At 37.5% G+C, this 14,319-nt stretch overlaps 2 protein-coding genes across 3 annotated transcripts in view; one reads left to right on the top strand and one right to left on the bottom strand.

The window, feature by feature from the left end:
* The window catches only part of LOC126280916 (tectonin beta-propeller repeat-containing protein), a 213,531-nt gene extending 200,716 nt beyond the window's left edge, over positions 1 to 12,815 (bottom strand). Inside the window, exons 1-2 of one of the 2 annotated variants that reach the window (XM_049979803.1) lie at positions 12,332 to 12,815; positions 5,236 to 5,418 (exon numbers count right to left, since the gene is read on the bottom strand). In XM_049979803.1, coding sequence (XP_049835760.1) covers positions 5,236 to 5,418; positions 12,332 to 12,556 — 408 coding nt within the window. In that variant the 5' untranslated portion in view covers positions 12,557 to 12,815. The remainder of the gene's footprint in view (positions 1 to 5,235; positions 5,419 to 12,331) is intronic. The other variant, XM_049979804.1, reaches the window with a different exon arrangement.
* A 309-nt stretch (positions 12,816 to 13,124) lies between these two features.
* Positions 13,125 to 14,319, top strand: part of LOC126280889 (DNA primase small subunit) — a 104,732-nt gene continuing 103,537 nt past the window's right edge. The window contains exon 1 of the mRNA XM_049979802.1: positions 13,125 to 13,302. Coding sequence (XP_049835759.1) covers positions 13,194 to 13,302 — 109 coding nt within the window. The 5' untranslated portion in view covers positions 13,125 to 13,193. The remainder of the gene's footprint in view (positions 13,303 to 14,319) is intronic.

The following is a 14,319-nucleotide window of genomic DNA, read 5'->3' as shown; positions in this document are numbered from 1 at the left end:
AATCCGTGACAAGACGCCTCAGACTGCACAGCTACCCCACATGGCTAATAGGTGAAAACAAAGCATCAGCCTATAGATAAAGAGATGCTGAATAAAATGAATTTGGCTGTCAAGAGAGGTGTGATGCCTTCAGTGACTACCACAGCGGAATACTGTCAAATTTGTTGTTGTTGTGGTCTTCAGTTCTGAGACTGGTTTGATGCAGCTCTCCGTGCTACTCTATCCTGTGCAAGCTTCTTCATCTCCCAGTACCTGCTGCAGCCTACATCCTTCTGGATCTGCTTAGTGTATTCAACTCTTGGTCTTCCTCTACGGTTTTTACCCTCCACACTGCCCTCCAATGCTACATTTGTGATCCCTTGATGCCTCAGAACATGTCCTACCAATCGATCCCTTCTTCTAGTCTAGTTGTGCCACAAACTTCTCTTCTCCTCAAACCTATTCAATACCACCTCATTAGTTATGTGATCTACCCACTAATTTTCAGCATTCTTCTGTAGCACCACATTTCGAAAGCTTCTATTCTAGTTATTTTGCTCCCCAAATAGCAAAACTCCTTGACTACTTTAAGTGTCTCATTTCCTAATCTAATTCCCTCAGCATCACCCGACTTAATTCGACTACATTCCATTATCCTCGTTTTGCTTTTCTTGATGTTCATCTTATACCCTCCTTTCAAGACCGTGTCCATTTCGTTCAATTGCCCTTCCAAGTCCTTTGCTGTTTTACAAAACCTGTAGAAATTCTGGTGGTTTATAAAGCTGTTAGTGGCACCAGAGCTAGTGTCCATTATCTAACGAACGAGACAGGAACTGAAATTGAGGCTATGAAGCAAAAGGTGAAATGCTTAGCTCCGTTTTCAAACATTCCTTTACAAAAGAAAACCAAGGAGAATTGCCCCAATTTAATCCTCAAACTGTTGAAAAGATGAATGAAATAAATACTGATGTCACTGATGTTGAGAAACAGCTGAAATCGTTAAAACTGAAAAAAGCTCAAGAGCTCGATGAAATCCTGTCAGATTCTACAATAAATTAGTGTCTGAGTCAGTCCATCTTCTAACTATAATCAATCATAGAGATCTGCCCACTTAGTTAGTTAGTTAGTTAGTTAGTTAGTTCTTGGAAAAAAAGCACGTGTCACACCCATCTACAGGAAGGGTGGTTAAAGTGATGCACAAAACTAACGTCCAGTATCCTCGACATCAATTTGTTGTCGAATCTTAGAACATATTCTGAACTCAAACATAATGAGGTATCTCAAGACCTCCTCAGTGCTAACCAGTATGGATTCTGAAAATATCGATCACATGAAACACAATTCTCACTTTTCTCACATGACATACTGAAAGCTTTGGATCAAGGCTGTCAGGTAGATGCAGTATTTCTTGATTTCCGAAAAGCATTTGAATCAGAACCACACCTACATTTATTGTCAAAAGTATGGTCATACTGGGTGCCAACTGAAATTTGTGACTGGATTGAAGACTTTCTGGTAGGGAGGACACAGCATATTACCTGGGATGGAGAGTCATCGTAAGGTATGCCCCAGGGAAGCATGTTGGAACCCTTGCTGTTCACATTGTATATTAATAACTTTGCAAACAATATTAATAGTAACCTCAGATTACAGATGATGCAGTTATCTATAATGAAGTAATGTTTGAAAGTGACTGAATAAATATTCAGTCAGATCATTAGAAAATTTCAAAGTGGTGCAAAGATTGGAAACTTGCTTTAAATGTTCAGAAAAGTAAAACTGTGCACTTCACAAAATGAAAAAATAATGTCCTATGACTATAATATCAATAAGTCACTGCTAGAATCAGCCAACTTATACAAACACCTGGGTGTAATACACTGTAGGGATATGAAATGGAATTATCACACAGGTTCAGTTGTAGGTAAAGCAGGTGGTGGGCTTTGGTTCACTGGTAGAATACTGGGGGAGTGCAATCAGCCTACAAAGGAGACTGCTTATAAATCACTCGTGTGACTGTTTCTATGATAATTCTCAAGTGTGTGGGACCTGTATCAAATAGGGCTAAGAAGGGATATTGAACATATACACAGAAGGGCAGCACGAATGGTCACAGGTTTGTTTGATCCATGGGAGAATGTCACAAAGATACTAAAGGAACTGAACTGGAAGACTCTTGAAAAAACACGTAAACTGTCCTGAGAAAGTCTGTTAACAAAGTTTCAAGAATGGGCTTTAAATGATGATTCTAGAAATATACTACAATCCCCCATGTATCACTCTTATATGGATCATGAGGCTAAGATTAGAATAATTAATGCACACAAGCAATCATTCCTCCCAAGCTCCATATGTGAATGGAATGAGAAGAAATCCTAATAAGTGGGTACAATAGGACTCACCCTCTGCCATGCATCTCACAGTAGTTTGCAGAGTATAGATATAGATGTAGATGTAAACAATATTACAGGTTCGCAGCATATATGAATATACTTGTTAGGAGATACCGCTACAGGAAAGCCAGTCGCACAGCTTCCTCCCGCAGAATCAGGTTGCTAAGGGATCAAATACATCCTGAACCCACTAAAATCAGCCAAAGAGTTGTCTGAATTCCTTTGGTTTCAAATTTTTTCCCACACACCGGGTTGGAAAATACTGTGATACATACTTGGATATGTACAGTTCTTCCCAGACATGAAGAGAATAATTAAAATGGCTCCTTTAACTTTTGTATTGTCTTGTTTCATATTAGAAGCTAAAAATGACCAAGAATTGATTTAGCACTTTGTGTGAGGTGGCAACATATACCAAAATGGATTTTTTCATGATATGATCACATTACCATATTGCAGAATTCCTAATCCAGCTCTGCCCTAAAAAATGGTTGTTGTAGACTTCCTCATCAACTGAGTTTAACTCCCAACCACAATCCTCAGTGATGGACTGTCTGGGGCAAAAGGCTAGTTTCTAACTGGTGGTAACTGTGATTTTGGCTAAGTGTTGTTCTGTGGTCTGAGTAATACCTCCTTATGTCATTCAAAGGAGATCTGCTATCCCTTCCTGAAGTCTTCTTTATGCCCTGACACACCTGTATTGCTTTTGTTAACTGATTAACTTATTTGGTGATGGTGGCTGTTTTATGGCACTCAACATCATTGTTTCAGTGCACTTGCTGAATATGAATGTGGGCAATTTTTATAATGAGTGAAGAATCCTTTATAAATGTTTTTGTGATGATCATCATTATCTTCATTTCTCCTTCATCCTGCATGAGGCTGGGCCACGACATTTAAGGTATTTCTCTTTTTCCTCTGTCTTTCCACTGTTTTCCTTCTATAACTCCCCCCCCCCCCCTCTCCCTCCCAGTTCAGATTCCTTCTTCTTAAATTTATCTTCATTGAGTCTTGCCCTCAAACTTGGCCTCCATCATTCGTTTTGGTATGCTTCCATCTTTCATTCCCCTTACATGTCCAAAATATTTTAACATGTTCTTGTCAATTCTCTCATTCAGCTTTTCTACTCGAATTTCATTCCTAACATCCTCACTTCTAACTCCCCCCCTCATTTTCCCTAACATACTTCTAAGGAATTTTATTTCATGGTTTGGCTTCTCCTCTCCTTTCTTCTTTTCATTGTCTAGGTCTCTGATGCATATGTCATTATTGGTGTAAACAACATTTTGTACTGCACTTACTCACACTCGCCACACTAAGTCCCTCAAACACCTGGTATTGTGCATTGCTCTGCTGTTCCCTTTTCCTAACTTCTGTCACCATTCTAGGATTTTGCATTGTCACACTTCCCAGATATTTAAAGTTATCCACCTTTCAATATTATGTCCTGTAATGTTAATTTGCCCCTTGAGTTCTCTGTCTCTTCTGGTTACCACCAGTTCATATATCTTGATTCTTTCATTTCAGATCTCTATTTGTTCTTGTATCTCCTTACTTTTGGCTCCCCACACCACAATAAAAGTGGAAAACAGAAATAACTTCATCTCCCTTCCACTATGAGTTTCTTTTGCCTCTTTCACAATTTCATTCATCACCATTATGAATAACAGTGCTACCAACACACTTCCTTTTCTCAATACTGTAACAGTCTTAAACTATTCAGTTCCTAAAACTTGGATTTGGAACAGATGAAGCTTTTTTCGCACATTGCTTGCCGGATTTCAACTGTCGGTTTTCTAACTCCCTCCTGTACCATGGAAATCTATTCGCAGCTTTTGCAACAGGCACTGACCATGTCAGGAAACACACACACAGACAAATACAAATAGACAAGTGTGTTACAAAAGACAATCCATACTCCCTTAACCAGTGACTGTGTAACGATGCAGCACAGCAGCAGCAGACAGATAGTACTGTAAGGGTAAGCACATGTTCAAGATATCTTCACAGAACAGCCTGAAACTGATACCTGTATCAGTACTGTGGCTATATGATTTGCTCTCAGTCAGCTGATAGAAACAACACGAGACCAGAAGAATCATTTGTTCACTCATGTCTTTCTTACCCAATCTGTCCCATCACATACAGAGTCAAGTATCTGGCTGGCTGTCTGCTATTGTTTTGCAGCAGCACTATTCAATCCCTTGTGAAGTCGTGTGTGTGTGTGTGTGTGTGTGTGTGTGTGTGTGTGTGTGTGTGTGTGTGTGTGTGTGTGTGTTTTTCAATAGACGTTGGCAATTTTGTTTTTCTGTTGCACATGGGTAAATAACTAAGGCTGTACTGCCAAATTTCGTGGGACACACAAATAAACATTATGAATGTATATTCATTAGAAAATATATTACATAAATAGTTTCTACACTTAAAAAATCTTTCTACCAAAAATATATTGATTATCATATAAACACACACAGCAATCAGAGGAAAATGATTATACGATACAATTGCTGAAGCTTATAGAAGCCATGAGGCTAGATCACACATGTCAATTTTACGTGGATTACATTGTGTGGCACTCCTAAACTTTCATGACCTCTCCAATAAACACAATATATAAAAACACGCACAACTACAGAAGAGATGTCTTACTATTAAGTAATTACATATTCTGCAAAAAGATACACAAGTATTTGACACTTTCCTTTGTATAATGCCCTACATTCATGAATCATTGCTTATTCCGTCATGAAAAATTAACACAATTTGAATAACAATGTTTAGCAAAAAAACATGTCTTAGGACAGGAAATTTAAAAAAATGAAATTATACAGAGAAACAAGCTGATTCACAAAATTGACCTTACATCATCATCCAATGGTTGGCCATCCAGTGTGGTCTCAATGTGCCAGTCACCCTCCCACTGCCATGCCATTGATGGTAACCTAATCTTATCAAAACTTCTATCAACGGAACCCTCTTGATTTGAGAAGTGATATCTATCTGTTGGAAGCAAGCGGCTAGTAAAACCTTCCACAGGAAGCCACCTCTGGAAAAAAAGAAAGAAGAACTAATTTTTTTTCTACTCTTTTAGATAAAACAGTATGCCGTCAGTATTTCTGTCACCAAAATAGGAACAACTGGAGCAGTATTGTCACACTTAACAACTGAAAACATCTATTAATCTCATAAAAAGTAGAAGTGGCAAGGGAGAGTCAGAAGTAAAATACACACCATAAATTTCTTGAAACACTAGATCAGGAAACACAACACTGAAACTTACCTGTCTTCCAATTCAGTGTGAGGAGTGACATTTCGTTATCTTTAGCAGTTTATCATATTGCCCTCAATGAATGACACACTGATGCTCCTCATCTATCTCTTATATTGCAGTAATTTTTTTTTTCACTTTTATCTCTAGTACTCATAAATACACATCATCCTCCATATACAAATCTACAAATTAGCTGATACGTGAAAAAAAAAAAAAAAAAACTGCTACTACTATTCTATTACAGACCATTGCAGTGAAGCTTTAAGAATTTCACAGAGTCATAATGTTGATGGACTAAATCACAGCTCATTTATAGAACACATTTCTAATCCTTTATGGTAAAAATGATGAATGTTCTACTGTAGATTCTCTCATTAAAAATCAAACATATGAGCTTCCCATCAATAGTATTTGAGGCAGAGGAGGTACATTCACACACGAACACCTATGCACAGTAAAACTTAGAAGAGGAGTGACAGAAATAAATACAAAATAATATATTTAAAACCCCTCTTTCCACAATTTTTAGAAAGCTCTTGATCAAAAAAATGCAAAAGGAGCTAATCAAAACCAAAATAGTCACGTCAACCAATTGCTCTGATTCCATTCATTGGCTCTGACCTGTGACATAACTGTGTTTTGTTGTGTGATATCATGGAGGTGGGGCACATTGGAAATGGACTGTGTTTGTACAGGGTGTATTGTTGTAAGGGACTGTGCACTCTGGTATGGGGTGTTTATGGTTCTAAATTGTTTGTGAGTGATATTAGTGCAGCATTGGACTTCATGCTATGTTTTATTCAGTGTTTTTGGTACTCTGCTTTTGTTATCTTCCAAGTGAGTTATTTTATTTTCGTTGGTTATTTGCCAATGATTTGTTTTTGATTTTTAAATAGGTAGTTTGTTGCTTTGTACCTAGTTTAAATTTTTTTCTTCTTCTTGTGTGCCTCAGTAATACAGATAGCCATACAGTATCTGCAACCACAACGGAGGGGCGTCTGTTGAGAGGCCAGACAAACTTTGTGGTTCCTGAAGAGGGGCAGCAGCCTTTACAGTAGTTGAAGGGGCAAAAGTCTGGATGATTGACTGATCTGGCCTTGTAACACCAACCAAGACAGCCTTTTTGTGCTGGTACTGTGAACAGTTCAAAGCAAGGGGAAACTACAGTCGTAAATTTTCCCACGGGCATGCAGCTTTACTGTATGGTTACATGATGATGCCGTCCTCTTGGGTAAAATACTCTAAAGGTAAAATAGTCCTCCCATTCGGATCTCCCAGCAGGAACTACTCAAGAGGATGTCATTATCAGGAGAAAGAAAACTGGCATTCTATGAATCGGAGCATGGAATGTCAGATCCCTTAATTGGGCAGGTAGGTTAGAAAATTTAAAAAGGGAAATAGATATGTTAAAGTTACACATAGTGGGAATTAGTGAAGTTCGGTGGCAGGGGGAACAAGACTTCTGGTCCAGTGACTACAGGGTTATAAATACAAAATCAAATAGGGGAAATGCAGGAGTAGGTTTAATAATGAATTAAAAAATGGGAGTAAAATGGAAATGTCGTGCGACGAGGGCCTCCCGTCGGGCAGACCACTCGCCTGGTGCAAGTCTTTCGATTTGATGACACTTCAACGACTTGCGCGTCAATGGGGATGAAATAATGATGATTAAGAAAACACAACACCCAGTCCCTGAGCGGAGAAAATGAGAGTGCAGGTAAGCTACTATAGACAGCATAGTGAACACATTATTGTGGCCAAGATAGACACAAAGCCCATGCCTACTACATTAGTACAATTTTATATGCCAACTAGCTCTGCAGATGATGAAGAGATTGAGGAAATGTATGATGAGACAAAAGAAAAAATTCAGATAGTGTACAGAGATGAAAATTTAATAGTCACGAGTGACTGGAATGCTATAGCAGGAAAAGGAAGAGAAGGAAAAGTAGTAGGTGAATATGGAATGGGAGTAAGAAATGAAAGAGGAAGCTACCTGGTAGAATTTTGAACAAAGCATAACTTAATCATAAAACACTTGGTTCAAGAATCATGAAAGCAGGCTGGGTACGTGGAAGAGGCCTGGAGATACTGGAAGGTTTCAGATAGATTATATAATGGTAAGACAGATATTTAGGAACCAGGTTTTAAATTGTAAGACATTTTCAGGTCAGATGTGGACTCTGACCACATTCTATTGGTTATGAACTGTAGATCAAAACTAAAGAAACTGCAAAAGGTAGGGATTTAAGGAGATGGGACCTGGAAAAACTGACACAACTAGAGGAGAAAATATAAAAACGCAGTAAATGAAGCAGGCAAAAAGAAATACAAATGTCTAAAAAATGAGATCAACAGGATGTGCAAAATGGCAAAGCAGGGATGGATAGAGGACAAATGTAAGGGGTAAGAGAGGTACTGCATACAGAAAAATTAAAGAGACCTTTGGAGAAAAGAGAGCCACTTGTATGAATATCAAGAGCTCAGATGGAAACCCAGTTCTAAGCAAAGAAGGGAAAGCAGAAAGGTGGAAGGAGTATATAGAGGGTCTACACAAAGGCAATGTACTTGAGGACAATATTATAGAAATGGAAGAGCATGTAGATGATGATGAAATAGGAGATATGAAACCACGTGAAGAGTTTGACAGAGCACTGAAAAATCTAAGCCGAAACAAGGTCGCAAGAGTAGACAAAATTCCATTAGAACTACTGATAGCCATGGGAAAGCCAGCCCTGATAAAACTCTTCCATCTTGTGAGCAAAATGTATGAGACAGGCGAAATACCCTCAGACTTCAAGAAGAAGATAATAATTTCAATCCCAAAGAACGCAGGTGTTGACAGATGTGAAAATGACCAAACCATCAGTTTCATAAGTCACGGCTGCAAAATACTAAAGCAAATTCTTTACAGACTAATGGAAAAACTGTTAGAAGCCCCGACCTTGGGGAAGATCAGTTTAGATTCCGTAGAAATGTTGGAACACATGAGGCAGTACTGAACCTATGACTTATCTTAAAAGATAGATTAAGGAAAGGAAAACCTATGTTTCCAGTATTTGTAGGCTTAAAGAAATCTTTGGCAATGTTGACTGGAATACTCTCTTTCAAATCCTGAAGGTGGAGGGATAAAATACAGGAAGCAAAAGGCTATCTACAATTTGTACAGAAACCAGATGGCAGTTATAAGAGTTGAGGAGCATGAAACGGAAGCTGTGGTTGGGGAGGGAGTGAGACAGGGTTGTAGCCTATCCCAAATGTTATTCAATCTGTATATTAAGCAAGTAGTAAAGGAAACAAAAGAAAATTTGTAGTAGGAATTAAAATCCATGGAGAAGAAATAAAAACTTTGAGGTTTGCTGATGGCACTGTAATTCTGTCAGAGACAGCAAAGGACCTGGAAGAGCAGCTGAACGGAATCTGACAGTGACTTGAAAGGAGGATATAAGATGAACATCAACAAAAGCAAAATGAGGATAGTGGAATGTAGTCAAATTAAGTCAGGTAACGCTGAGGGAATTACATTAGGAAATGGGACACCTAAAGTAGTAAAGGAGTTTTGCAATTTGGGGAGGAAAATAACTGAGGATGGTCGAAGTAGAGAGGATATAAAATGTAGACTGGCAATGGCAAGGAAAGTGTTTCTGAATAAGAGAAATTTGTTAACACACAGTATAGATTTAAGTGTTAGGAACGCCAGTTTTATTTCTCCTTGTGATGTAATTCTGAGTTGTCCTCACCCAGAGATCCGAATGGGAGACTATTTTACCTCTGGAATATTTTATCCAAGAGGATACCCTCATCAATTAACCATATAGTAGCGCAGCATGCCCTTGGAACACAAAATTCTGTAGTTTCCCCTTGCTTTCAGCCATTCACAGTACCAGCGAAGTGTGGCCATGTTGGCTGGTGTTACAAGACCAGATCAATCATCTAGTCTGTCACTCCTGCAACTACTGAAAAGGCTGTTGCCCTTCCTCAGGAACAACATGTATCTCAACAGGTATCACTCATAGAAACATCACAACATAAAATATATTTGATATTAAGTAAGTAATGAATATAATGCATTATTATTATTATTATTATTATTATTATTATTATTATAGTTGCAGTCATGAACTAAAAATTACAGAAAAGTGAGGATATATGAGTGACAGTCTATTTATCAAAAGGCACACGACGCCAGCAAATTTATTGTTCAATAGTACCAGTAAGCTTTTGTGAATGTTCTGCTAACTACACACAGGTGTTTATAAATGCACAAATTCTTCTTTGGGTTAGGAGTTGTCAAGCAGATAAGATTTCAGTTTTTGTTATCCATTACATTCTTTACGCCACTTGGTAGGTAGTCAAAGATTCACATTGCTGAATACCTAACTTCTTTCTGTGTTACATTATGCCGACTGACAGATAGTGTAATTAATTTCTCCTAAATCTTGTATTTTATTTATTAATGTTACTGTTGTTTCCAATTTGTCACTGAATGATAAATTTTAAAAGGGAGTCAGCTTGATGTCAGTACGTCCTGTTGTCTAAGAACATCTGAAATGAGTGAATGAAAATAGGAAAGGCAAGTAAACTTTTTGACAAATTAAACTCCAGAATCTGATATTATCCATAACACAGGTCAATGGAAGTGTCCAATTCTACCCGTCTGCTTTGACCCGTGACGCAAGGGTGTTGTGTGTGATGTCATTACGGCATGGTCTTTATGAGTTGGTTGTGTTTGTAGATGTTGTCTTGCTGTGTTTTATGGTGCCCTGTGGTGGTGGTGGTGGTGTTTTGTGTTTGTGTGTGTGTGATCAATTTTTGTTTGTTTATGTGATTGGTGTTTTCGTTAGGCGTTATTGGTTTAATTACTTTAGAATACATTATGGGAGTGACAGTAATCAATGTGTTACATATATTTACTATCAAAAACAATCCTGATCACAATTTATTTATTATGGAAACCAGTCACCATAATAAATAAATTGTGATCAAGACTATTTTTTATATTAAAAATTTGTTATTGGTTAGTTGTTTGTGGTGTGGTAAGATGTTTAATTTGTGTGTGTGTGGTGGGGGGATGGGGGGGGGGGTTGGGCTGGCTGACTTAGTTTGAAGTGCTGGAATTTGTTGGTGGTAAGAAAAAAAATTGTTTTTCCTTTGTCTGTTATTCTCAAGTTGTGATGTTTTGTGTATTTATGGTGAATTGAAAGTGTTTTAATTTATGAATTATGTAGAGATGTTTGACTTGTGGATTTTTGAGGTTGTGGCTTTGGTTTTATTTTTCATAGTTGTAGGTGTTGGTTTCTTGGTAGCAATAGTTGTGGCTTCCTTTTAATGGTTTCGGATCAAGGGAAGTGTCTGATTCCTTAAGATTTTGTTGGTGCAGCAGAATGTTGTAATATTTTTTCTTTTGTTCATCATTTTGTGTTTTTTTTTACTATTGTATGTAGCTTGTCCTCACCCTAAAGCCCTCAGTTTCCTGCAGTTGCCCCATTAGCTTGATTGTATTTTTGGAGATTATGGTGTAATTTATATGTATTTTCGTGTTTGTTTCCATGTATACATAGTGACCGCATGGCTTAGAATAGCCATTTCTGCCATACTGATGACGTCATGGGTCAAACCAGACATGTGGAATCTGACACTTCTGTAATCCCCATAACACAAAATTTGCACAGTTTATATTTTTAAGAGAATATGTAACACCAAAATTTTAGAATATGGGCTTATGTTTCATTTACACAACTGAATGAATTATCACTAATGATGTAGTCAAGCTGTGTGCATTAGAATTGAATTTACTGTGTGTTATCAAACTTCAGCAACAGTCTATTTACAGAGAACTAATTATTAATTTTTAAGAAAATATTATTTATTTTTCAAGCGCTGAAGCTGCTCCATTTAGCTTGATTCTAATGCCTGCACCACAGCAAACTGAACTATTTCTGTTTCTTGGTATTATGGCCTACACGATAAGAACAAGTGAGGACCCAACATAGACACTTGTAGTACACTTGCTTATTCATCCATGGAAGAAGAAATTAGCACATGGATCAAAACACTGACAGGAAAGGCCTGTCTAATAAATAGTGTGGAATTTGACAGCAGTCAGAGAAACAAGTGTTTGAAGATATTCTTACAACAATCGCAAACATCATGTTCCTAAATTGCATACAATGTGGTTCCAACGTAACCTCCTCCACATGGAAGACTGTATTCTTTCAAAATTGAGAACTGCATTATTATATTTCTAACAGATCAAGCAATTGTGAATGTGGTTTTGAAATAAAGAAGTATTAACAAAGAATCTGTGTCAACTTTTTACGTGTCCATTCAGATGTGCAAAAATCATATCATGTCAATGGTTGAGTTTGGGAAATGGATGGGACATGGTAAGACAGAGTAATATATTCTGTATATTGTTGTATTAGGGCTCCGAAGATGCTTGAGCTTTACAGATACTGTTACAAAGGCATACGTGCACACCCAAAAAAAAAATGTCAGTGACAAGGGGCACAATTGTATGCGCACAGGTTAGTAAATGGTTCCGAAATGAAACACAGGGAACTACTAAAAAGGGTTAGGAATTACAACACATAATTCTTGAACATGCAGCGAAAGAATAAATGATACAGAATACACGTGACTATGGCCAAATATTTGAATAATCTTGGTGGCAAACACAAGTACTCACCTCATTTTGGTATGATTCTTCTTTAATTCGTATGGGTATATCCAAACCATGAACGTGAACATAAATCTGACGATCGCCTCCAACAGCCCACATGAAATGTGGGACAGCTGAAAGATGTTTGAACTCCAGTCCCAAGTAAACAAACTCTCTCCATGTAGTACCACTTGTGGACAAGCGAAATACGCGTCCCTCATTGTTAATTGCAAACAAAAACGAACTCGGCATGTCCTTTTGGCTTTCGGATCGTTAAGACGTAATTATCTTGTGTTTATGCTAATACTCTATAAGTTTCTAAGCCATGTGTAAACATCATGTTGTGAGTGAAACGTCATTCTATTTGTCATACAACAAACCCTGTAACGTAGCGGCTGTCGCTGACAGCTTTAAGTAAACATTTCTGCCGGCATGTGTACAATGAACGTCTTTGAAAAATGTAGTGAATATGACAGAAGTTAACAACAAATTTTTGCTATTTTTCGAGTTATTTCCTAGTACAATCATGACGTTAAGTATAGCATTTTCTTCTGATGCCTGATGATTCGTATATTTCTTATACAAAATCAACCACTACTGGTTGACTAGTATTATCGAAGACTGTGTTTAATGAGATGTATTGTGTAGTTACTTAATCAATATTTTACTAATAGAAAAAATATGTAAAGTACAGTTTTATAGCAACCAAGGTTTGATATACATATATTTCATGACAAAACGGTAGAATGTTGAGTACCTTTGCTCTATGGTCATACAGAATTTTCATCTTTCGCGTCTTGCAGTATGCATCTTTGGTGTATTCATTTGTTTTTGGCGGGAAAAGTTGTCAATTGGAATTGGAATTACGCGAAAGGCATCGAAAATCGCTATGGATATAGCCGAGTTCACCCCGGAAGTGCTGCCAGATTTACTACCCATATACTATAAAAGAATTTTTCCGTACGGCCCTTTTTATAGATGGTTGAGCTACAGTGATGGTAAGTTCCAATTGTAAAACAGTGCACAGTATAGTAAATAACGATGGAAAGTGTACAAGTAGTGCTCTATATTCATATAACGTGACTTGTCACGCCGTTTATACCACCAATCAACAACAAATCACATTGTCGTATTGTGGTTAGTTTCTGTTTTTTTTTTTTTTTTTTTTCGTTTTATCGTCGTCTTAGAACGTGATTTGTGCAACAGGTATACATAAATTAATTTTGGTAAGGTTCTAGGACTCGCATATTTATGAAGCGTTGTAATTTTCTAGAGATTATTGTAAGTATCTAGCATACAATACGAAATATAGTTCCCCTTACTATCAACCATACATATAAGTCTGGCAGATATGATTCAAGCAACCATCCATAAGAATTAAATGATAAATGGTAACCAAAACATAGGAGTGGCTCATAGTCTACAATCGAAATATAGAAACATAAATATTCCAAATTGATTAGAGGTATGACATTACACATCGGACAATATACTAATTGCTTATGTTGTTCACTAGACCCTTTTATTTGTGAAGCTGTGGTGACATACTGAACTATTTATACCCAAAGGCGTGCTTTAGTGTGGTTGCAAGTTGAAGATGCCAACAAGTGTGTCGTTACAATTTTTTTCACATACATGTACATTCCATAGGTAGATTAATGTCTCCAATCAAAACGCCTACTATCCCACTGTGACCAGATATTTTCAAGTTTTAATACATCTGAAGACCTTAACAACCAGACGACACCCAACAATGCATTTCTTCCACCATCTTTATGTGTTGGGCCTGTTGCTCTTCAATTCGATGAAACTACAAAATTCCATGGGTTCGTGCTTGATAGAAACTTTTTTTGGACCTTGCACATGTCTTACCTGGCTGCCCTCTCCATCTGGACACCAAATGTCCAATACGTCCTCAGCGATACTTCCTGGGGAGCATATCGGAACACCTTCCTCCATTTGTATCAGTTCTTGTCCATTCGTAACTAGGCTATGGGTGTTTCGTTTACACACAT

The sequence above is a fragment of the Schistocerca gregaria genome, chromosome 1 (genome assembly GCF_023897955.1).
Source record: "Schistocerca gregaria isolate iqSchGreg1 chromosome 1, iqSchGreg1.2, whole genome shotgun sequence".
NCBI classification, from domain to species: domain Eukaryota; kingdom Metazoa; phylum Arthropoda; class Insecta; order Orthoptera; family Acrididae; genus Schistocerca; species Schistocerca gregaria.
Note: the sequence above shows the minus strand (reverse complement) of the source record. Positions and strands in the feature narration are given on the sequence as shown.